Source organism: Xiphophorus hellerii, chromosome 24 (assembly GCF_003331165.1).
Source record: "Xiphophorus hellerii strain 12219 chromosome 24, Xiphophorus_hellerii-4.1, whole genome shotgun sequence".
Lineage (NCBI taxonomy): Eukaryota > Metazoa > Chordata > Actinopteri > Cyprinodontiformes > Poeciliidae > Xiphophorus > Xiphophorus hellerii.
Window position 1 is genome coordinate 10,862,428 of NC_045695.1, and position 26,046 is coordinate 10,888,473.

At 37.2% G+C, this 26,046-nt stretch overlaps 1 protein-coding gene across 2 annotated transcripts; it reads left to right on the forward strand.

Moving 5' to 3' along the window:
- The first annotated feature begins 14,840 nt into the window (after window positions 1-14,840).
- en1b (engrailed homeobox 1b) lies at window positions 14,841-23,897 on the forward strand. 2 transcript variants are annotated; one of them, XM_032557089.1, is made up of 2 exons: window positions 14,841-15,680; window positions 20,605-23,897. In XM_032557089.1, the coding sequence occupies exons 1-2, from the start codon at window positions 15,146-15,148 to the stop codon at window positions 20,934-20,936; spliced, it is 867 nt and encodes a 288-aa protein (XP_032412980.1). In that variant the 5' UTR covers window positions 14,841-15,145; the 3' UTR covers window positions 20,937-23,897. The 2 variants fall into 2 exon arrangements, with proteins under 2 accessions (XP_032412980.1, XP_032412981.1); XM_032557090.1 differs by having other exon boundaries at window positions 14,842-15,680; window positions 20,617-23,897.
- The last annotated feature ends 2,149 nt before the right edge of the window (window positions 23,898-26,046 follow it).

Below are 26,046 nucleotides of genomic sequence, written 5' to 3' on the forward strand. Positions count from 1 at the left end.
AGAAATTCACATCGGAGGATTATCTTGACACGAGAAACTTATATTTTCTATTTCATATATTTATATTTTATAGAAGTATTTAAGCCACACGTTTGAGTCAACTTGTGGAGGGTTTCTGAACATTTTTCCACTCCTTTCCAAGCCCTTTCCTGGTACCCGACTGTCCAGGATAAACTCTGGTATGCTTTACCAGTCTTTTAAAACAAGAACATATTTCAGTCATGTTCCATAAATTACAATATCCTGATTAATCTCTTTGGTCAGATTAAAATAACCTTAAAGCAGGTATTCAATATGCTTTTAATAATTTTTTAAGAATAGATTTTAATTGGTCTTATGAAATATTCCAATTTTAAATCTCATTTAAAGGTTTTCAAATATCCATCTATGTGTAATTAAGCTATTTAATGTCTTTCACTCAGTAATAAAGTTTGTATAATAATATTTTCAATTATGTTCTAATCTATTGAATGCATTTGAATTGGCAGAAAGTGTAATCGATAGATGCTGGGTGGGCATATTCTTTTGGTTTACTATGTTCTGCTCAAAAGATTTAACTCACCTGCAGACTTATCTATACAGTATCTTTGATTACAAAACATCATAAGTTGGGAAACTGATGTTTGATATGTAGTTTAACTTCTCTGCTGTGTTTTGAATGAACTGAAGACTATTTGCCAAGATGCTCAGTGACAATGACTGGATTTTACCGAAACTAGATTGCAATCTGTCTCCATTTACAGGGAATATCACTTTTTGTTTGTTCACCCATTTTACAGTAACTATTCTGCCTTTATCCCAGTTAACTACAGCAGAAGTTGTGAGCCCAGGATTAGTTTCAAACGACAACAGCCAAAATCAAGACCAGAATGAGTAAAACTAGGCCGTATTTTACTGAAAGATGACTAAATGGTTTTCCATTAAGCTTAAACATGGCTGGAGTTTGACATTCTCTGTAGATCATTTGGGAATCATATTATTACACAGTTGCCAGATTTTATTATCTGTCCCTTTAGGGTGTTCTCTGTTCGGAGAGATTTAGAACTGTGAACCGAAGCGATGATGTCACCAGCGGAGGTCTTCCGCTTAAAGATGGCCCTGTAACGGCTCTCATCGCCCACCGCAGACACATTTAGGATGAAAAGTGGAGTTGCTGACACCAACTGAGACATCAACGGCAGTGCGTGTCAGGAAGTGGCTGACTGATGCTCGTGCACTCTCACGCTCACGTTTCTCCAAACACGATAGATGATCGGCAAGCCCGGTCGGGGCGACAGTGAGAGATTGCTGACTGACAGGCGGAGTACTGAAATCCTCTGATGGATGAGATAAGTGGGCCAAGGCTTCACACACACACACCCACACACACCCCACGCACGCACGGCTTGTTCAGGGGAATTTAGCCTGACAGGCAGCTGAGCAACAGGCATCATATTGGAGTAATGATAGCATGTGTCTGCGGGCGCTCCAGCTGCTGAAACCAGCCAGCTTTAGAGTGGGTGTGCTGTTGTAGCTGCCATTTTCACTGATGATCATTGCAATTGATTACACTGATTATAGAGTCTAATCTTACAGATACAAAACACACCAGCTTGCCACCGTAGCGACAACTAGTTTGTTTTATTTGATTCCAGCAACTGGCGTGAAATACTGCGGCTGACAAACTCTTCGCACAAGCAGCCAATCGTTGAGGCATTTTTAAAACCTCTCATTCTTTCACTGCAACCGTTTCCTCCCCACCATGATTGATCCGTGTTCTCGCCTTGAGATGCAAATGCCAACACTGCATGAGTGAAATATAAAAAGGGACATCAAAAGAGATCCCCAGAGAGAGGGCATGCTGAGAATTTACACTTTGAATGACACTTTTAAAACCTTCTGCTTATCTTCCTCTTTTGTTGCTGCGTGAGCCTCGCAAACCACGCAGCTGGGGGAGAGCAACGGCCTCACTGGGAAACCAAATAAAGGAGGTTAAACTGAGGAGTCATCGCGTTAAAGATGGAAGTGTGCAGTGAGACAAAGACGGTGCGCACCAGTGAAAGTAATTACACTGCTACCAAATCAACACGTCATTATCTGGGTTTATTTAGACACAAAAACTGTTAAATATTAACAGACTAGCTGCATTTCAGAGTTTATTACCAAGTTTATTGATTGAACAGGCAAAGGGTAAAATATATATTTCATTTTCCTGTTTCCTGTTTTTCTTCTGTACAAATTCATCTGTGGCTCTTGACTCTACAGGTTCTCCTTGCAGTTGAAAGGAAGTGCTGATACTTTGGACAATGTAGGCAGAAACAAAGTAACACCGGAAAATGAAATCAGCATCTCTATAAAGCTGATCAGCAGAGAGAATTAAACAAAACAAGAGATGGAAAACGACAAGGCAGATTATATTACATCTAATTTTAGTGTAATATAATCAATTCACAACCAGAAACATTAGCATGTAAGCCACAAGATTACACTAAATTTAATCTGTAAGTCAAAATCATCATACATTTTGAAATGAACTACTGAAAGTAAACTTTTTAACAAAATCCCAATTTTCTGTATATTTCTTACTTTTAAACATTCCCTAACAATGAATAAAATGACAATGAATAAAATATGACTCAGGCCATATTTTATTCATTGTCAGTCATAATAAGTCAACACTGGCTGTTTGCGTTTGGGTATGTAATTTGGAACCAAGAAATGTACGCTCCCACTAACAACTTAAAGTAGAGCACAACACGATAAATACTTTTTGCTGTTTGTCTTATTATGGTTGCATGAGTTGAGTCATTTTCTCGTTTTTGAGATACAAAGAGAGGAAAATAATAATCTCACTAATGAGGGCTATTCCTCAACAGCCTCCACTCTGTTCTTCTTTCCCTCAGATGGTCTCTTTGTAAGATGAGCAGCAGAACAATAAATTGGATAAGTTATCTGTTGTACTGAATAAATATCACCCTGCTTCTCCTTTAACCTGAATGAAACAATGTTGTGTAAAACTGGATTATCATACGGTTCAATTAATTAAAACTGTGACTTTAAATCGTTGTTAGAAAATGCGTTGAACATTTAGTGTGTGGTTTTCATTGAGGTCTTTGCCACTTTTGTATTTCTCCACATTTCTTTTCTGTTAATTTGTTTCTATCCCAAAACTTTGTGCAATAAAGTCGATTAATGTTCCAGAAGATGAGAGATGATGCATTGTTATATTTCTGCCAACCCAAAGTACTTTGAGTAGGCCAGATACCAACAGAGATGCGACTCATATGCTGGATAATTGTTTTTGCAAATGCTGACTCATGTTTTCTGTCAGCCTGCACTTTGGAGCTCTACTTTGTGCTTTAATCGGCCAAATGAGGAACAAGGAACACAAGATCAGGGGTCCAAAGATATCTTTCACATTAAGTGAAATAAGAAAAATAAATTAAAAAGGATTTTAACTGAGGGATGAGCTTTTCACAAACTTAAATTTTGGTTCGAGCTCAATCTTAAAATGAGATGTTAAAATGTTCATTTGCCTGACTCTGAAATAAATATTTTACCTGATAAAATGAACTCTAACTTTATCACTAAACTGTATCTGACTCGTGTGTTTCGATCGATAAAGCCAGGCCCGATCATGGCCATAACTTATTACTACTTTCCTTCTTTCTAGGTATATCTGATTCTAATTCACACGAGTAAAACAGTTCATATCCAGCTGACTTGCATGCTGACAGTGAAAAGGCATCACTGTCAGAAACACATCTTTTGTCTTGTTCTCAGAGTCGGCCCATAATGAGAGGCTAAAGATGATAGATTTCTTTCACTCCGTCCTTTCAACCATCATTTCCCCTCTGACTGCCTCCTCCCTCTACGTTCTTCCTTTTACACATTTCTATCGTTATTATTTATATCCTCTCCTATCGCAGCTTGTCACGCCTGGCGATACTTTTAGAGAGCCATTCACCTTCTGCTTGATCAAAAGCTTTTCATATAAAACCTTCACACTGTAGAAACCTGTAAAAGTATTTCAGATGCTTTAACATGTCCGCATTTTGTCATAATACAACAACAAATCATTAGTGTTGTATGTTTATCTGACAAGCCAACACCAAGTTTTGCATCTTTAAATTTTTTCTGTAAAAATAAAAATTTGGATATGTCCTTTAGAAGTTACCTCATTACTATAATAATTATTAAGATGCTAACTTGTTTGCAACTTGTTTTAAAGACCTTGTGGGAAAATCTAGCCACTAAATGGTTTTTCAATCACATCCACCATCTTGAATCGAGTTTGCAGACCGCTCAAAGTAATTCTGATGGCTACAAATGGCCCCTGAGCCACATTTTGGACACCCCTAGTTTAGACTGAATGAAGCATATTCAGCTGACAGAATCGGCAGCTCAAAGTCCAGACCTAAACTGAGTTAATAATCTGTTGCGAGACTTAAATTATTTAAATATTTTAGGCTCTGCCCACAGGGGTTGGGCTAATATGTCAGCGTTTAAACAAAACAATTTGTTTCCGTGTGGCTGCAGGGCGAAAACTGTTAAGAACGTTCCTATTTAATAACAAATAAACCTTGAGGAGTGGGCCTTAGAAATGAGCTACAAGAAAATATGCAAACAGGTAAATTTTCAAATACTGAACCTCGTCATATCCTTTTTCTCCCACTTCACAATTATTTCCTACTTTCTGTCACACAATCAGATTAAACCCCGACAAAATGCTTTGAGGCTTGAGACAAAAACAAGTTAAAGGGGTGTGAATAAATTTGCAAAGTGCTGTAATCTGCAGGTAAGAAAATAAAACCAGCTTCATCCTTATTGCATCTTTTACTTTAGAGGACAAACTTGTGTAATTTATGGCCAAATGGTTTGAAAACTAAAGTCATGTTTAGTAAATGTTAGCAGTTTGGCACCCTGAACGTGACAAGCGCTGCAGCCGCTAAACATTTCAGGATGTTAGCATCGTGTTTGTGAGCATGACATTTGAATTTAGCTTGAAGCACAAGTGCAGACTTGTTTATCTCTGGACCATGATCTTTTATTTAAATATCATTGTTAGCTAAAAAGAAGAAGAAGAAAAGGGAGGGGATATTCTGTCTAAATACACTACAAAAAACTTGAAAACACTTTCATATGTCACCCAGTGCAGTCTGTCTTTTCTTCACAGAGGAGAAAAGGTTACAGAAGTCAGTGAAATAGGCAGCTTTTATTGTAAGAGAGCCAATAAGGACTGTATGTGTTATCTCTCCTTTAGCTGGAGACGGTGACAGGCTGAGCAAAGCCAAAATGAGAGGAGATCCTTAGAGAGCAGACTGAAAGGTTAGATTGGCCCCAAGCAGCATGGCTGATGAAGTCCCACACAGACACACACAACCTGCCCTCGGTGCCGGTCATGCTCAAGGTGCTGCGTGTTTCTCCCCATGTAGACAAACTGTTTTACAAGCAGACAAAAACGACTGTGCCAATCAGGTCAGCGCTTTCGAAGAAATTAATATGTTAATGTTCAAATTTCATATTCATGACTTTAAAAACTGCATTAGCAGAGATGTCTGCGTGTATTATTAGATCACAAGATGGGACTCTTTAGTCAGAAATACTGTCTCCTTAAACTACAAGCCCAGAGCGAATAATTGCAATGTTTTATTGCAGCTGCTATGAATTCAAGATATTTTATGTTATGTCTTTTCCATTTAATGTCCTTTGGAAATGTACATCCATCTATTTATTCACTGTCAGACTGCTACTATTCATTCTCACAACATTTATCACATCTTCTTATGGAGCAGATATGAAGAATAGAAGCTTAATGGGTTTAGTTTCACACTTCGTCTAGTGAGCAGGACACTTATACCCTCTTGTTGCTCAACTGCGAGCACAATTTGGATCAAAACGGTCTCAAAGCAAAAACCTGGGCTATATTTTGTTGCACGTAGATGTTGTGGAGTATTTGCTTCTATTTCGTCTGTCAACATTTAGCTATAACCTCCTGCCTCAAAGCTTTGTCTCCTGACTTTGCCTCACAATCAGCATTTGATGATTGACTATGACCAACACAACCTGGTTTAGGTCCACAAAGGAAAAGATTTATAATTATTCTAGTCTCTATCAGTTTAAAACATTTATTTGACCAGTACATAAATGTGGAGTTTGCAGATTTGCAGCAAGTCGGTGTGTTGGAACAACAGAAGCAAGTTAATATTGTGTCAAATTAAAACGTTTGAGCTGTGTCGACAGTGCTTTGATCTAAATTGCTGAACTATGTGACAGATTTTGAAAATGTATTTTTTTACAGACTCTAACTCATGTTTATGCTTTTTAAGATGAGTCTTTCGTTAAACAAACTGTGTTATCTTTAGGTGCAGTATTTGATGTGGATTGTTTGATTCCTGACATGAATGATTCCAAGAAGGAAATGGAAACTTTAACCAACAAGAATCACAAGGAGAATATTGTGTCAAACTGACAAAAACAAGAATCTTGATATGAATTTGATTAAAAAGACGATTAAAATCTGACTCTCCATCAAGCATTTCTACAAGTATAAAAGTCTGAAAGTAAAGAGAAGTGAACAGAATAGCTTTATTGTCATTATATTTATTTATACCCTAACAACCTCAGTGGCGTTGCACTCATAGGAGCTGTGGGTGTTCAGGTCTGTGCATGCATGAAACTCCTCTGTGCTCATCCTTTTCACTTCTTATTTACTACTTTCTGGCATATTTATTTTACACATTCATTTGTCCAATATGTCCACTATCCCTCCTGGACACACCGGTCAACTCCTCCGTATTAACTCACAGCCCACTGATCTCCCTCCTTTTCACAAACATCATTTTTGTGTTTTTTAACTTACCATCAGTCCTTCTCTCACCACCTCTTCGTGTTACTCTCATCACACATTATCATGTCATCTGCAAATATTAAAATAACAGAAAGTCAATTAGTTTGCTTTTATATCTCCACATAATTTTTAACACATTCTTTCTTCTGCATTTTTAGTTCAATTATTCTAACTAAATACTGAGATTGCTAAAGTTTTTCTAGTTAGAAAGTGACTGAACTGATGTCAGAAAGAATTATGAACAAAAGCAACAGACATAACTGTCCCTTTGGGGGGTCAAACCAAAGAGTTGTTTTGGACGATGAGTGCAGTCAAATCAAACTCTTACAGACAAAGGAGGGATATCTAGATTTTAAAGTTAAGATGTTGATCTAAAAGTCTAGCTTCACCTGGGAAACTGTCTCTAATGCTGTTATTTTTTTTATCTTTAAAAGTTAATATTTACAATATAGAGTCATTTTGAGCATAAATATTAACTACTGCAAGTGAATTTGATGAAATAAAACACAGGATCACCAAATGAATACATTTAAACTATACAAACAGCTAAAGTGAGATGTTTCAGTTCTGACACTGGTAACCAAAATAACCATCCTAGGAGCTTTACTGCTGGCAGAGGTTTTTTTGTTTTGTTGTTTTTTTTCAACCCTGAACACCAGAAGCGAGTTACAGCACATCTCTAAAATCTGACAACAGCTGCTGCAACAGGCTACACAACTGTTTCTTTTACAAATGTCAAATCTGAAGTCTGAAACACCCAGCGTCTCCAGGAAATCCTTCATCAGTCTTTTATCTAAAGTGACAGCCTGGCTTCTTTTGAGGTTTGTGAGCTGTTGCAATTACCATGGATTGACAAGCTGAGTGTAAACAAAATCAACAATATAATAATAAACTGTTTTCAGTGCTAATGTACAAATTGCTGAATGAACGCTGAATTTAATATCAAAGATTCTGTGTAAAAAATATTTGCCCCATGTATTTGCTTTTTGCCACAAAAACTGTACATGTTTCAGATGATCAAATACATCAAATACATTGTTAAATTATAATTTCATTTATTTCTCTTATCTGAAAGAGTAAACTCCCTTTAATCATGCAATATCTGGGATTAAATAATTACTTCAAATTTCTCATTCAGCATTACTACCAGAATGATAAATCAAGAAGTAGGCAACAGTGTGAAAAAAGATACAAAGATTTAGTTTTTTAAGGTTTTATTGGCTCTAGTGGCCTTTATTTGACATCAAAATTGTTAATGAGAGAGGAGGAAGACATGCAGCAAAGACTGTGGCTTGTTGTGCCTCCAACATGCCACAGTGAGCGCCATTATTCACAAATATAGAAAACAGGAAACAGTGTTGAAACTTTCTAGTTCAGGAGAGGCTAGTTTATCAAAACAACTCCAAAAACGTCACAAAAGAACCCAGAAAATCTGAAGTACTGCAGACCATAAAAAACCCAGTTAAGACTTGGTCATAACTCAACAGTGAGAGAGAGAAAATGGGTAAAAATAGCTCACAGCTCAATCAGGTTTTAGCTTTATTGTTCAAACTTTATGGAGACTAATGTTTCGACACCATCTGTGTCTTCATCTGAGTCAGAAGTCAACACAGCAACAGGGATGAAGACACAGATGGTGTTGAAACGTTAGTCTCCCTGAAGTTTGAGCAACAAAGCTAACAACTGAAAGCCCATTCTGCCTTTGCAGGTAAAATATTAATTGCCCGTTTTTAGCGTTAGAATAAATTACTTTTTAGGCTTAGATAACTTTTCTCTCTTAATAAATGAAACCATCAGCAGTTTTCTTTTACTCAGGTTTTCTTCGCCTGATAATAAAATTTATTTAAAGTGTAACAAACAGGATAAATCTTAATGATTTTCCTTGATGTACAACATTTTGTTAGTAGAAGTAATATCACGATAATTACTTCTACTATGTGGTTGAAATCTCTCAGATTAAAACAAACTATTTTACCAGTCATCAGATTCACTTTTCCTCTCAGAAACGATCGGAGACCAATTTCTTCATTAGAGCAACAATGTGGCGCAGCTCAGATTGGGAACTCTGCAAAGCGCCCGCATTGATTTAATTCACCAATTGCCAGATGGAGGCCATTTATCACCACTTTAAGCTTTCCCAAACTTCTCGACGAGACGTAATAAGACTTCGGAGCAATCTGTCGCCACCTCTCATTAGGACGCTAAAGAGAGCCCCCCCCAAAGCTTAATTATTCATCTGCATTAATATCCCTTCAATTATTAGCGATAAGGTAAGTGTGTATGTGTGTGTGAGGGCCAAAGATCAGCCTGGCGTTACCTCAGCCTCCCTCCTGATTAATGGATGAGGGAGAGGAGCTGTTCATGTATTATTACTGCAGAGAGCCGGGACCTTGGAGAGAGATACAGACAGAGGGGGACAAAGAAAGAGAAGGAGCAAACCCAGTGAATAATAATTGCTGTTTGGTATGCATACATGTCCTCTACACATTGGTGGCATTTCAATATCGTTTATGTGCAAAATGATGGGGCCCGGCGCCTAAAAGTGGGATGACTTATTGTTTGTGAAATCTATTCACGGCTTGTCACCTGTGAACACAAATCTATTCAAAATGACACCTGTGGTGCAAAGTTACTATAAGAAAGAGAATAAAACTGGTTCATTTACTGTTTTAAGCACGGCACTCCTCATTAAGATTTCCTTATTTATCCACATTTTAATTGGTTGGCTAAGATCTTTAAGACAGTTTGGCATTAAAATCAGCAATTTAAACCAATAAAAATAATTTCTTTTGTCACTTTGTACAATTTTTTCTACAGAGGCAGAAATGTCAGTGAATCCCCAAAGATGCCATCTATAATATTAGATGGCCATTAGTCTCACTTTTTAAATTTGTTTTACTGTTGTAGTCCGCCCTCTTGTGGTAATATAAAGAAGTACAATATTTGTTTACATTTGAGGAAGATTTTAACCAGTTCTCTTTTTTTTATTGGGCTTAATTAAATCCTAATTAAGTTCACACACATTTCTAACCAATTCTCCCTACAGACCGTCATGGCCAGCATTATGACACTTGGACTGATGACAAATATAAGTCCTATTTTTATGTGTACAAGTGCTGAAAGCTGCACAACTGTCATTTGAGTTTGAAATATCATTAAAATACAGCGCAATAATTTTACAATGATAAGAAAAGTGGTAAATTGCAAGTAAATTATTAACTTGTTGCACAAGAAATGTATTTTTCAAATTAAATCTTTATTAAACCAAACTGAAAGTTAAACACAAATCCAACCTGACATAGTATAGTATAATTCTCCAGCCTATATCAACACACAGCTGATCATTTATAATTATTATATTTACATGGAGGATTTATGTCACATTTTTGAGCCAAACCGGATGAAAGTTGCTTCGGCATCAAGTCAAGAGCTTGGTCTGTTTGGATAACCATTTTCTCTGAATAGCTGGACAAAGAGAACAAAAATACTATCGTTAAAATGTTTCTACAAAACATTTTATGTTTTGTTCACCTCACAATGTTGTAAATATAAGACAGGAATTAACATTTTCTAAATTTGGCTATAAATGTTATAAAAATAAATATATTTTAGGAAATGAAATCTCTATCCAAGGTTATTTTTCATCTATTTGATTTATTTTTTTCCATGTTTCTCTATATTTGTAATGTGGTGGAAAAAACTTTATGGAGCATTCCATTAGCCTTGTATTTCAGTGAATAAATTGTATTTAAGGTGCATTGGTCCGTTTGTATAATTGAAAAGTATCTTAATGTAAAGTACAAATCATGCAGCAGAAGCATTTAAGTTAAAAATTTAAGTTTAACTAAGGTGCATATGAAACTAAAATGCATGAGATGAACATAATTTTTGTTTAATTATACAAGATGTGGAAAAAGTTAAATATTTCTCAATAAAATAGGTGTGATGAGCAGTTTAAATAAAAAGATTTGTGTCTTGTTATTGTACAAATTTGATTCCACTGTAATTTAAAAATTTGTTTGATTTTTTAGCAACTTTTCTTAAGAAGATACTTTAAATTTACTTGCAACATAACTTTAGCAATAGTATAAAGCTCTGAAGTGAAATGCTGGTTTTTAAAAAAAATACAAATCTCCACTCAGACACTAGGTGGTGCTAAAGTTACACAAATGCTTTTCAATTTTACTCTAACATGATATTTTACATTTTCAGTTAACAAATGTCATGATATCCTTTTTTTTATCAAATAGGGGAAAATCCTTAAACTGATGGTGACCAAATATAATAATTTTTGTTCCTAATGTTAAACTGCTGAATTAATGAAATGTGTGTTTTTGTCTTTATAATAACAAACAACTGTTTATCACAGACGCCATTTTTTTCCCACTCCACTATGTATTGGGTTAAATAAGATCTTCTGCTTACTCTGAGCTGGAGAATAATTGATAATATTGACAGAAAGTATATTGTGTCACTTCTAAATTGTAAAGATGTTCAAATTTCAGGTATAAATCACTACATAATGAATGATTTTTTTTAAAAATAGTGTAGTATGTAGATATATAATTGTTGAACTTCTGAATGAAAAGAACAGGAAGTGCTTTTATTCTGATATTTTCAACCTTGTGACATCACAGCAAACTTCACAGAGAAAAAATCTGAGGTATAAATTAATATTTTTGCTACTCGAGTCAGAGTGTGAAATTTGAATCGCTGGTTCGTATAGAAGATGATCAGATGAGACCAAAATGTGATATTTTGGCAATAATGTAGAAAAATTACATGGCACATCACTACAACCACTGTAAAAACATGGTGAGACAACAATAATGTTTTATGTACTTTCTAGGCAACATATATTGCAGTAATATTAGCCCTTTTTATTTATTCATTCATTTATTGCTTAGGCTACACACAAAAAATAAAAGTTACTGTTTGTTAATCAATTATCTTTTTTTAATTCATTTTCTAAATACCTAGAAAATTATGTTTTACTGCACATTTACTGCCTCCTACCGTTCAGATCAGGAAATAACTTTTTACAGGTCGCACCGGTTCTCCACTAGGTGGCAGCAAAAGCACACGATTAACAACTGAAGCCGTTTCACAACTTCCCACTAAGTTATCTCACCTACATGTGTCATCTGGAGCAATTTGTAAAGTCTTAGTTCATTTGAAGATTGAGTCCAAGCAACTTAAGACAAAAAAAGGTAATAAAAATGACAGTGTAAGGATATAACACACAGCACAACACGATGCAAGGTGATCATTAAACAGTAAGGAAAAAGAAATACGCGCAAATTATAGGTGTAAGAGTGTAATTTATCATTTGCATATCTAAAGGAAGTAAATGCTTTCCCTGCATAATTAATTATAGTGGATTTTTTTAGTTGATAAGAATTATTTTACCTTATTCTAAGTGTGTTTGAATGTATGCCTTTTTATAAAGCTTACGGGTTTATTTGTTTTAATTAAAATGCTGTTTACGTATGAAAAATGGGAAAAATGTTAGTGCGAATGTGATTATTCGCAAATATTAGACGTGAAATTTGAAATCAACACAATGAAGAAGCGAAGACTTAATATATTTATTTAACTTTTGAAGAACTGTCCGATCTTAGAGACAGTACCCAACAATACTGTTCTTTTTGTCGAAGCCTGCTTGTGTGCAAACTAAATCTGCTTTGCTATGCAAATAAAAAATATGTTCATATTATTATTCTAATGTATGTTTTTGAATTAAAAGCTTAATTTTGAAGCGGAAAACGCAGTCCTGTGTAGCTGTTCAGCTTCTTTACAACCAGAGGTACATGGTGTGTGTGTGTGTGTGTGTGTGAGAGAGAGAGTGTGTACTGAAGCACCTCGACTTTATGGGCTACTCAATAAAAGCGCGGCTGCGATCCGTCAGTGCATTTATCATCCTATTACGGCGACAAATCCGGCTCCCAGTACATGAAAGGTAAAATGAATCACCAACGTTAAGCCGTCAATAAAGTCATTTCTGTAAATGGTGTCTCTGAGGGCCCCCGCTATTATTCAACAAGCTTTATCAGCACCTTGGAAATTACGTGGCTTGTAGCGCGGCCCCTGCTTCACTTTGATTAAGGGCCCTGCCAGGCGGCGGTGACAGCGCTGGTGACTCGGGTTTTATTCAGGCCGCTCCCCGTGATGAGCACCGAGCGGACCGGGCGGAGGGAGGACTAATTAAAAGCTATAAATTATCTTCAGTGGCCCCTCTCATGCAGGCCCCTCTTTGCGGCGCCAGATAAGAGCAGACTGAGAGCTCATTTAGTCACAAAGGCGCTGCGGCTAAAACAGCACATTGATACTGTCCTAATTGGAATTTAATTAAGTAGCCAGAGCTTCCCAGTCCGGCCTGTGGGATGAAGATTTCACCGCGCCACTGTTAACCATCAACGCGTCCCCACTTTCCTCCTGTCGCCATTATGATTAGAAATATTATCATTATTACTTGAAATCACTAATTGCAGAGCTTGATGGCCATTTTATTAATATGAAAGAGATTTAACTACATTTCAGGCCCCGCTGCAAGCCGCGCTTGCAGTTTCACTTTGTGTTCACGTCATAAAGCACACTGTAAACGGCTTCGCCCACTTCGCATCCACGCCATTTCGTACTTCCCTACGTCCATTTCGTACCCGAGAGCGTTTTCTTGCCAAGTATGCCTGTTCTAGCTTGGGTTTCTCTTCCGGCGTACAAAACTGTTAAAAGAGAAAAGCAAAAACAGCGTTATGACAAGCTGCTCAGTGGGAGACCTGAGAGCTGTCATAACCCCAGTTGTGCTGAAGGAAACGTGTTATAATTGGAAAATGTGAGCAGCCTAGTTAAAAATACAACGTTATGATTCACAAAATAAATAGATAAATACATATACCACAGTGTAGTGGGTGTTGAACTTGCATTTTGCTTAGTTGTTGATGATGCAGTTGGATTATTTCATAACCATAAACCACTGCGTATAAGTTTTTAGCTCTTTCATTTTTTATGGCGAACATAAAAAAACTCAAATTTCACGTGTAAGTAGATTTTTTTGTTTATTATTTTCTGACATCTTTGCTTGAACTGTGTTTTGCATTTCCAGGTGTTTGTTCTGAATGACCAGCTGAATCTTAGGACCCCTGGTCAACACCATAAACCTATTTGCTTAACAGTAAAGTATAGGCAAAATATGATAAAAATGTTTTTCTTAATCTACGCGCAGTTTGCAAATTAATAACAGACGCCTCCATTTCACAACTGCTTATTAAGTTTTGATCGTTTAGTACATTGAAAGCACAATAGAGTAGAAATGGGGCAAAATGACGAAGTGTAGTAAACATTTACATTCGTAAATATTCATTCTAAACAAATTTGCTGGGTTTTTGCCGTAAATAACAAATAACATGGCTGTCATGTTATAACATAACAGCCATGTTATTTAACATGGCTAAATAAATAAATAACATGACTGAACAAATTTATAATTTTTGCTTTTCGTAAATTTTTTACACCCTAAACACATTTCTCTCCTATTTCGTACAAAAATCCTAAAGTTTATTTGCGCATTTAAACATTTCTAACTTGTAGCCCAAAATAGCCAAACTGTGAAATAGCTACATTTAACAAATGCAGGTAACTCCTTGGTTGGCATACATACGTCTAACTTTAAAAAAAATAAAAAATAACACCCAGGACTCAAATATGAATAATAAATATAATATGGATCATGTGAAGCTGGCTGTTGGAATCAAAGGTAAAAGCTGCTTTTGCCTCTTTGTTTCATTTATTATGGTGGCTGCTTCGCTCTTGTTTTTGTTTTGCTGTGTACATGCACGTGCACGTGCTTTTCTCCAATATCGATCACCTCCGTGATGCAGGCGCGCGCGTGCCAGCTTCATGAAGCGTTCGGACCCCTGATTGGTCGTCGTAAGCCGTGACAGGGACGATCGGAGCATCTGATTGGTGTGTTGCACGTGTGTGCGCGCACTGGTGTAACGCGGCGGAGTAGCACACGGGGGTTTGGACAGGGGGGATCTGATTTTAGGAGAGTTTGAAGAGCGAATACAGAGATATTATGCTGCACCGTGGAGAAGCACAGGCACTGGTTGTTGTGGAGCTGATGGTTATGCCAAGCTTCGGGAGGTTATTAGGAGACATGCTGCCGCTGTAGTTGGTGTTATAATAGAAACCAGGCGTTTGCTCTATGAGAGAGGCTTGTTTTTTGTATTGAACTGGATACCGAAGTGAGGAGGGAGAGCGAGCAACAAGTGGAATCTGGTGTGGAGAGGCTGAGATTTCTCACCATCACCAGCTGTTATGGAAGAGCACAAGGAGCCCAGCAGCGGCCGGGACTCGACCGAGGACGAGAGCATGTCCCTGTCGCCGAACCTCCCATCCCCTGCCATGATCCTACCCCATCCGGCCGCGCAGCAGGCCCACAGAACCACGAACTTTTTCATCGACAACATCCTCCGGCCGGACTTCGGCTGCAGGAAGGAGCCGAGCTACCGCGAGCGCAGCCAGACGCCGGGCAGGGAGAACGTGAACCCGCTGGGAGCGAGGCCGCCGCACGCCGGCAGCCTCTGCCTGGACTCCAACTGCAGCAGCGACAGCGCCTCCTCCTCGCCCTCCTCGTCCTCCTCCACGTCCTCGTCGCCCGCGTCCAAGCAAAGCTCGTCGAAGCCCGGCGAGGCGGCCAGCAACGGGGCCGGCAGATACGCGGACAGTCCGTCGTCGATTGTGGTTGTGAGCGGCAGCAATGGAGGCTCTTCAGCGGGAATGAAGGAGAGCCAGCCGCTGCTGTGGCCCGCCTGGGTTTACTGTACGCGCTACTCGGACCGGCCCTCATCTGGTAAGGCGCTAGTAGTCCCCGAAATACACCGAGCAGGGTGTCTCTTCTTCTCTACACCAGGATTAAATTAACTCACCTCAGAGCTGCAAACATGTTTACGAAAGAAAAACAACTTTCTTTTTTCCGTTATTATTATTGTTATTGCTTTATTAAAAAGTAAAGCAACTTTTGCCTGTTTATAAAGCTAGTATCGACACTGCTGAACGTTGAAACGAATAGGATTACGCAATAACTTAATGATATTAAATCAGTTTTAAAGAAATGAAAAGCCACTAATTTAACCCCAAAGCAAAAGATTACATTTATTTTTACATCCGTTTCATTCGCCTTTGTTTACACATACATCCAGTATCTGAATGCTTGAAGGTTGAATTAAATATATGATTAAAAAAAAGTAAATAAAATAAAATAAAAAACACGTCATATAGAATCAAACAAATCTGCCATATTATAAATAAATAATGCTGGACATTAACAAAATATTAGACTATATATGTTAATGAGTATAACGAGAGCTATTCTACGACGGGTCTTCCCGTTTTTTAACACATTTTTAACAAATGTGTTTACAATATATACTTTTTAATGCTCTACAATCCTGCAGCGACATATTTGACTGCAGTACTTTGGTCTGATTTTGGTTTAATTGAATAAAAAAGCGAACACTGTACTGAGAAGAGTGAGTATAGTAACACCGTCTTTGTTTTAGCTTGCAAAAGAAAACAAAACATTACTTAAGTCGGCTAAAAATAATGTGATTTTACTTTTTAGTGTATATTATGAGGGTTTGGAGGCGATCTTTAATGTCATTTTGTAAATAAAATACCATAAATACAAGCCGCTGGACTTAATCAAATCGCGACCGAATGTAATCGGGAAAGACAAAAACGTAAAGCTTAAGTAAAACTTATATTATGTATGCTGTTGCAATTTTTTTAAATTATAACGTTTCAGGCTTCAAAGGATCTTTTTCTCATCATGCTGTACTGATGTTATAGTAAGAGGGGGCCTTGCCATACAAACTTACTTTCCGCATTGTGCAGGATAAATAACATCAGAGGTTCGCCTTTATGGTTCAAATAGGGATTCGTGTGTCTTATCAGGCTTGTGCCTCGTATTATACGATGCATTTCTCATGTTTAACAGCGCGGCTCTCAAATATCAGCTGATATTTCAATGCACGCAGCCACCCAGTGTGACCGTGCCTCAGGTACAGGCTAATTTACTTCCATCTTTTCCTGCTTACGTGAATCTGCTGCCATTGTTTATATAGGATGTTTGAGGGAAAAATGGAGTCAAAACCGACTGACTTCGCTGCAACTGAGGCTGAGCGGCGAGTTTCTTAAAGCCGAAGTGTGTCAGTGTTGTATGTAGGCCTTTTTATACAATTGAACACGTATTTACATCATCCACATGGACATTTTATCAGGATTTTTGACTAGTTACAAACTTGTTTATTTGAGTGTTTGCTCTAGGATACATTGCCGCGCTTGTTCTGATCTGATTGGCTCATTTCTCTCCTTTATTCACTCGTTACTGCAGATGTTATTAATTAGTAATTAGCATCAGCATATGCATGACCTCATGGCCTTAAAGGGCCACAAGCTTTTAAGCCGGCGCAAGATAATATGCCGCTAGGGTTTAAAAATATATATTTTACCAAGATTAAGGCCTAAATGCAAAATGACAAGTAAAATTCTTAATCTTTTAAATTGTGACTGGGAAATTAAGAAGCCCTCGCGGTACTTGTTAAATTAATTTTCTTCTTTTTTTTCAGATTTTTGTAATAATGCCCGATTGCTCTGTTTGCAGATAACTTCTCCTGCCCGTGTTTATCTGTATACGTTGCATTTATTATCTTTAACAGTACAACTCCTATCAGCGATCACTTTAATAATGTAAATTGCTATTCAGAAGGCTCATTTAGCTGCACATATTCTCGATACTGTCGTATTTTAGACATGGTGGCGTTTGAGAGAAAATTAGTCAAAATCCACTTACTTCGTTTCATTCGAGGCTGGCCGGCGGGTTCCTCTGTTTTAAGAGATGAAGTGCGTCCGTAATGTAACTCAATACCTATTTATACTTTCACACGTATTTTCAGCGTTTATATAAATATATATATTTAAAAAAAAACATTTTTTACCAGTTAAACCACATTGTAGCTGTTTTTTTGTTGTTGTTTTGCGGAGGTTCTCTCCAGAATTACCACGAATTGAAGTATAGGTGCGCGTAATCTCATTGGCTCATTTCTCTCCCTTGTTTATATTTAACGCACCTGTTATTAATCCTTAATTAGTATCCTTTCATAGATGGCCTTATAGTCTTAAAGGGGCATGCACTTTTATTCTGCCACAAGATAATAGGAGTATTTAACTTAAGTATAATTTCACTAAATTATCTTCAGAATATTTAAACTGCAATTATTTCAGTTGAGTAAAAGTAATCAGTATTGTTTTTAAATATTTTATGTCGATAGAAACACCAGAAGGTTCATTGAGTTTCTGCTGATACACAATATTTTTTTTTTCATCTTTACCAGCGCGGGTCACATTTATCAGCCTCTATATTAATGCACATTGCTACCCAGAGTTCCAGTTTAGCCGTATCTATTCATGTTTGAGTGTCAGTATTGTTACTGTTTATGCGTGGACGTTTCAGAGAAAACTGAAGTCAAATCCGATTTATTTCTCTTCATTTTGAGCTGGGCGGCGGGTTCCTCCTATCTACGCGCATTTAGAGTCTGCGTGCATTTCCACATAAAACTTTTACATTGTTTTTACGAGCCAAAACCCATTTCTGATGTGTGTTTTGTTGTTTATGAATTAGAAAAAAAATATCTAAGCTCCTAAATTTAAAAGAAAGAAAGAAAGAAAGAAATCATATATTCTTTACAATGAATATTTTTTCATATGTTCCCGAAGGAGACAGAAAGTAGCAATAAAAACGTTTTTTTGTTGTTGTTTTTTTTTTTAAAAAAAAAATGAATAAGTAAACAAATAAATGAAGAAAACGTAACTGATGACTCAGACATCTCCAACGTGTTTGGTACAAATTCAAATTCAAGGAATGATTCAGCAACGTGCTGTTCATTGTAACAGAGTTGCTGAAAGCGACAGCGGTGAAATGTTACAACCTGCCTCATAGGCGGGGCAAGTTGTAACAGATTTAGTTGCAAAGCGTCCTAAGACGCTGTATCTGAATGTAATTCATTCAACACAAATCCATCTACAAACGATGACTGGACGCTGTTTTGGGCTTTTAATTATTTATCAAGCGTTGACAGTGCAGGAGGTAGGTAGACACTATATGTATGGATCCATTGCTTTTCATCTGTGATGCCATAATTGAACATTTTCAAAAAAAAATTTCCAAAACTCATTCGATTTAGCTGATTTTCATTCATTTTCACCCATTTTTATCTTTACTGATTAATTCCTCCTTCATTTTTTATTCAAATTCACTATTATATTATTTTATTTACTTCATACTGTTTACTTTTGGATCTCTCATTCAGTGAAATAAATTGTAATACACACACACACAGACACATATATAAATATATATATATATTTTATATAAAATTTTACAGGATTCGGAGAGTCAAACATGCAGCGCAGCATTTTCAAACTCTGTACATCAAATATAAAAATATTTTAAAAAATAAATAAATAAATACTGTGCAAATCTGTACCTTAAGAAAATTGCAAATGGTGGAAATTTTAAACTTGTTCTCCAAATGACTGGAAGTGCACACCGCTCTGTGATACATTGATCTTTCCAAATAAAAGCACAATGTTGCACAACAGAACTGGAACACAACAAATAGCTCTATTCACAGCAGTTTATACCACATTTTTAAGTAATTATATATAACAACTTACATTCAGATGTGGGTAGTGTGTTAGTAGTGCAGTATTGGCGATCAGGTCTGGATTTGGAGGAAGTTGTCCTCTGGGCTAGAACCAGTTTGGTGGCCTGCTCATCGTGTTTTTATTTTATTTTTTAATGCATTCAAGTTAGTTGAGTTATATGTAGCTTAACTGTAATATTATTAGGCCTCGTCCCTTTTTAAAAATTTACAAAAGAAAAAAAAATAGAAGAATTTCTTCATTTGTCTATATCTACTGAAAAAAGGACCCAAAACATTGTAGAAACTACGGAGGTCAGAAGCTGAGACAAAAACAAAGAAGGTGTGAAGAGCATTTTTAGTGGCTGCTGTTTCACATAGTGGAGTGGAAGGGAAATTACCGAACTGTTTTCATATTGCTTCATTTAAAAAACAAGTCAAACGAGCCCACACAGTGCCAGACTCAAACCACACTGACGCTTTACTACACATTGCATCAAACTACAAGAGATGGTAAGCAGGAGCTCCTCTAGAAAGTTTTTGTAACGGTTACTGACATGGAGCAAACAACATTTCAGGAGCTTAGAAGTGAGATCAGACGATAAATAATACACCTGTTTTTAAAACAACCAGTCTAAATTAGTATTTTTAGCTACACATAGAAAAAGTAAGACATTTTGATAACTTTGTATGCTTTTTAAGGCCCTGTGTCAGCTGCACCTATCCATGTGATGATGGTATGAAAAGAGGGTGGGGCCGTGCGTGAGTGATATTCAAATAGTAGCACAAGAAAGAACAGAAAATATTAACATGGATCAAAATAAATACTGCTATAACTTAAAGGAGCCACTTTGCCTTTTAAATTTATGCCACCACTGCAGGTGAAAAATTGTTACCAGTTATTTTAACAGTAAACTATTTACAGTGTAACTTCTCTCTCTCTCTTTATCAGCTAAAATACTATTAGAAAAAATAACTCCTTTTCACTAGAATACCTTCAACGGAGGCACATTCAGCAGATAATTAAGGCTGTGGTGTCCAGCCGTAGAATAAATATTTTTATTCCCCTTGTTGTTTCCACGCCAGGCCCAAGGACACGGAAACTGAAGAAGAAGAAGAACAGCAAGGAGGACAAGCGGCCCAGGACGGCGTTCACGGCTGTGCAGCTGCAGAGACTCAAAACCGAGTTCCAGGCCAACCGGTACATAACGGAGCAGAGGAGACAGTCCCTCGCCCAGGAACTGAACCTGAACGAGTCCCAGATCAAAATCTGGTTCCAGAACAAGAGGGCCAAGATTAAAAAGGCCAGCGGCTACAAGAACGGCCTAGCGCTGCAGCTTATGGCGCAGGGACTGTACAACCACTCAACGACCACCGTGCAGGAGGAGAAGGAGGAGAGCGAGTGAGCGCCCCCCGCCCCCGCCGGACACTTCCCTACTCAGGGGCTGGCTGACTCTGGACTCATGGAGATAAAGAAAAAAACTGAACTGGAAATGGGGGGATCGCTATTTAAAAACACAGATTTCTGTTTATGGTAACAGTATATGGACATAATTATATAAAAAAAAAAAAAAAAAATTGAACGACCGTTATTAAAATTTATATAGCCACACAGTTATCATGTTGTATACATTACTGCATATTGGATTCCAGGCTCATTTTCAATCCGCCATTTATTCTTTTTTTTATTTTAATTTGAAATTTTTAGGGATGTGTGACTTTCTAGGTTGTCGTGCTCTCCTCGTCCTTCATGTCTGCGCCATATTTTCCTTCAACAAACCAGTCCGCTGGACTCAGCCAAGCCAAAGATTTTTACTATGTTCACATGTAGTCTGAAATAAAACAGAAAAAAAGAGCAAGATATAATGGACTAATTTAGCATTTTTTATTATTGCTTTACTTTTAATTATATTCGATGTCATAAAAACATAAATCAAGTTTTTTCCCTAATTTTCTCCAACTACAATCTAAACTTTAACCTCTGCTATTATTTAACAACAATCATTTTCATTAGGATTGATACCTAAGAGAGCTTTTGGTGAGAAACGAAGTACACACACACACACCCCCACACACACACACACACTGTTGAGGTACAGTTCCTGTTTCCCTGCCTGTCTGGATACAGTTTCACCCATTAAACTATTCTGGTCATTTACAAGTTTTCCCATTGCTGCTGCTGCTGCATTTTCACTCCTCGCTGAGCTTTGACCTGCTTGGTGTTCACCACAGAGGCCTTGTTCTTGTCATCGTTGCAGTGAAATATTTCTCTGTGTGATACGTTGCTTTTTTTTTTTTGGTTTTCGCTTGTTTGGGCCTGCATAAACCCCTCAGGTAGAGGTTTATAGAGGCTGGCTGTGAACATGGAGGGTGTGTGTGTGTGTGTGCGTGGGTGGGTGTGGGTGTGTGTGTTTCTGGGCGCCGCACTCTGGAGGGTATTGGTAGCAGACAAACTTAACCCCTCAAATAAGAAAATATCCAAATGAGACAGAAAAAGACTTCGTCTCCTGTCTGAACATCTAAATATGGTTTAAAAGTTTATGTTTTTTGTTGTAAACAAACCTGATTTTTAACATGTGTGTTCAGGTAAAATTTGGGCAAAGATGATGTATGAGCTCCAAAGTCACATTTTTATTTTTCCTACATTGAGTCAATGACTGGCCGTGCTCAAACTGCTGCATGGATGAGTGGAGCATCCGGAGCAAAGGTTGTGAAAATAGCCGAGAAAATTAAGAAATACTGATGTAATTAAAAGAAAAGTTAGGGCTTCTCAAGTAAAAACTAGGTGACCGTTTATAGAATATATATTTTTTTTAAAAACAGAAACACAAGAGCTACCAATTTATTTGCCTTCTGTTTGGTATCTTGTAACATGTTATTATTTTAGGCATTTTTGTTCCGACTAAATTTAGTCAGAACAAGAATTTAGATCATATTTACATTTCAACATGGCCACCTTATTATGTACATTAAAACTTGCTTAATTTGTTGTGGCATAGACTCCACAAGGCATCAAAAACATCTTTTGGAGTATTTGGTTTGTTTTATAATAATAGCATCATGTAGTTGCTGTGAATTTGTCAGCTACACTATGGTTTATCCATGTTTTCATGTTGTTTATGCCAAAGTCTGACTACCATGTGAAAACAACAAAGCAGTCGTCATTTTCCCCAACCTTTCATTGTCCAATTTTGGTATGGCTTTCTGAATCACCGCCTCAGTTTCCTGTTCTTAGTGTGGTCGTCTGCAGCTGTAGCTCATCTGCTTTAAGGTTTAACCAGTTGTCCGTTCAGAGATTGGCATCCCACATTCCTTGGTTTTATAAAATCTTTCAATGACTGTCGCATTTCTATTCTCTCAAGCAGTCATCAAAGAAGTCCTTTTCATTCACAGAGCTGGATGTTTTCTCTTTTTGGACCATCCTCTATAAACCTGAGCGATATACAGAATCAGCAGTTTCTGAAATACTCAGCCGGTCTAATTTTCTGTTGTATGGTAGAAAAAGTAGGTGTCCCACGCTCTTGGGTGGTGTGTTAATGTTTTAGAGGTCTTTGCTTGAAAAAAATAGGTTCAATGAGATGTCTGAGATAAAAAGGCCATAAAAATATTGTCCAGGTTTTGGAGAAAAGTGTGAGATTATGTCGAAATTGTATGCGCTTCATTCAAAAACAACCCAAAATGGGAGAGAAACAGACCTCACCAACCCCCATGCTGTTCAGGAATGTGCCGTAAGTCTCATTTTGACATAAATTTGTCAAAAGTTGTTTTTTTTATGACAGAAAAACTGGGTGATCATCTAGATTAGCTTCATCAGTTTTAACAGGAAAAACTACCTTCTTATTCTGCAATATTCTTCCTAAAATGAAGAGAAAAATGCAGTGTAGGCTAAGACTGTTGATCAAATGATACCAAAAATGACCCAAAAATAAAAGATGCCACTGAGTTTTGTTAGTTTATCAATATCAGGCTGACTGCAGCATCACTGCCAGCACATTCCTATCATTTCTGCTTGTCGCATACTTTTAATTCAACTGATCTCGGCTCAGTTTTATTTAATTAAGCGCTAACGAGGCAGTGAGGGTCTGCAGCGGAGGAGTTCACGGCCTCTGCGTTTCAGGCTTTTTTATTTTAATTATTTGCGTTCTGATCTTCCTCACAGAGCCGAGGGTTAACAAGCGTAGTGGTGCGGCGGGTGGCTGTAATTGATTTCAGGGACGGACTAAATGGTTCATAGGCAGGTTCAATCCTGTGATTTTAAGAATTTATCTGAAAATCTGTTTATTATTTTGCCATCCATTCACGCCAAGGCACTAAGAAACCAACAGACATTATAATAGCTTAACATAAACGTATTTGCTGGTGACTGATTTATTGTATTGGCTTCATTCATTCTTTGTTTCCAGAAAGCAGCAGTGGATGTTTCTACATGCACCCACATTTGATGCTTATATTTTAGCCTTTAATAAGCCTCCGCATGCCTGCAGCACATGGAAACCTCCAGAGGTCCATGAAGGACTTAGGCCTAATTTGATACCACTGTTCAGCAACATATTTGAATATTCATAGGACTTAATTTTACTTGGACACCACCTAATTCATCCTTTATTGATTATGCATCACAAAACATTATCTCATGAGTAATATTCTCAATTTCTGCACAAGGAGAAAGAAGATGTAACTTCATTTTAATGCACTCTAGGAATTAAAGGAAAGGAGGTTGTGTTTAGAAAACACACACACACACACACATCCCTAATGTGATTCTGAATGCAGCCTCTGCGGCCATCTGGCCTGCATGTGTGAACAGAGGTGGCGAGAGCGCCTCTCTCTTCACGGTCAGCTAACCCTGTAGCTCTAATATTATCATGATAGTCCCATTCCCCCGCTGTGAATGCGGAAGAGGCTCTTATGACAGTGTATTTAAAATTCATACAATTATGAAACAGCGGGAGGATTTCTCTGCCTCCGCCGCCCTCCCTCCCACCTTGTCACCGAGGAAGCCGAGGGTTTATCTGTAAAACAAAGAAAAGCCAGGGATCGTTTGCATAGTTAGCATAGTCTGCCTCGCAGGCACAATATGGATTTAATTTATATGCAAATGAAAGCAATAAAAAGGGAGAATACACACTGGAAATCTCGGCTGTTTAATAGGGAGGAAGAGTTGGATTTGACGCAGGTAGCACACAGCCACAGAATGAGGCATGAAGAGCCTGAACTGAGAACAACACAGTTATATAACAAGCAGAAAACAGCAGCAAGAGACAGGGGAACAACTGAATAAGATTTACAAGGAAATTATATGAAGCAAGAACAAGGAGTCTGGACATAGAAACGTATGGGGGATCTCTGATTTGTGACGTTTAATTTTAGATTTTTGATAATACATTCTGCGAACAGCAAAGAAACATTTCTAAAAAAAATATGCATTTAAAATTTTAAAAATGTTTCCTTGCATATTTAAGCAACTTGGGCACGGCACACAAATACTTGACGCATTAAATTAAAATGAAAACATCTAAATCCTAAATTCAGGAATATCCTCACTATGAGACCACACAAAAACTGTGGCTCCTGTTGGAGCTGCAGAGCCAGAGAGAAACACACAATAAAATACTCAAGCATGCATGAAAAGGAAGGAAGACACACACACACACACACACCCCTGCACACATTCTAGGACAAAGCCATTTACAAGAGCTTCTTAGATCACCACCCTGAGACGATGGAGGTGCAATGCTGAGCGTTTTGGAGCAATTCGTTCCAAGCTGTACAAGTAAAGGGAGACAAAGAAAGAAACCCTTCATGTGTGTCCTTCCTCACCTTTTCTCCTAAATAACTGTAAAAGCTGAACCGTTCTCCATCTAAATCATGAATACAAACACCACAGATAGAGAAAAGACTATTCTTTTTTTTTAAATGTATTTCTTCAGACTTTATGAATGAGATTTGAACGTGTTTTATATAAAATTAGAATTATCTGAGTATGCCGGGAACATTGGTGTGATTTAAAATGTTCAAATTAAGAAAAAAAAAAACAAAGAACAAAATTATATGCAACAAAATAATATGTTGTAAATTATAGAGTATGATGTATGTACTTTAAGTCATAAAAGCGTCTGAGGTGGAAGTAAAAGAAAATACAAAACACTAAACAGTAGAAAAAGAAGCATGTTGAGAAAATAAATGATCTATTTCAGTATTTAAATGATCATAGCAATTAAATCTGAAAATGATTACTTTTTAGCACAATTTGTAAAATATATTTGAAAGCATTGTTTCAATACCGAATGCAGCAAATTTACATAGCATTTCTAGCTAGTCAGAAGAACATCTGACACTGCTATAGCTAACATATTAGCATTACCTTTGGCGAAGCAAAATAGGATTTTATTTTTAATTCTGAAATTTAAAATGTTTATGTTAATATGTTAGAAATTTCTGATAACAATAAGGCACACATTATCCTGCAGTTCATCAGTCATTTTTATTTTAAGCTAAAGCTAAATGTGGGTTTGG

Excerpts from the sequence above, each read along its gene's own strand:
- en1b (XM_032557089.1), top strand. The coding sequence starts at position 15,146 with ATGGAAGAGCACAAGGAGCCCAGCAGCGGCCGGGACTCGACCGAGGAC. Across the intron at positions 15,681-20,604 it reads CTCGGACCGGCCCTCATCTG|TTTCCACGCCAGGCCCAAGG; the intron begins GTAAGGCGCTAG and ends TTCCCCTTGTTG.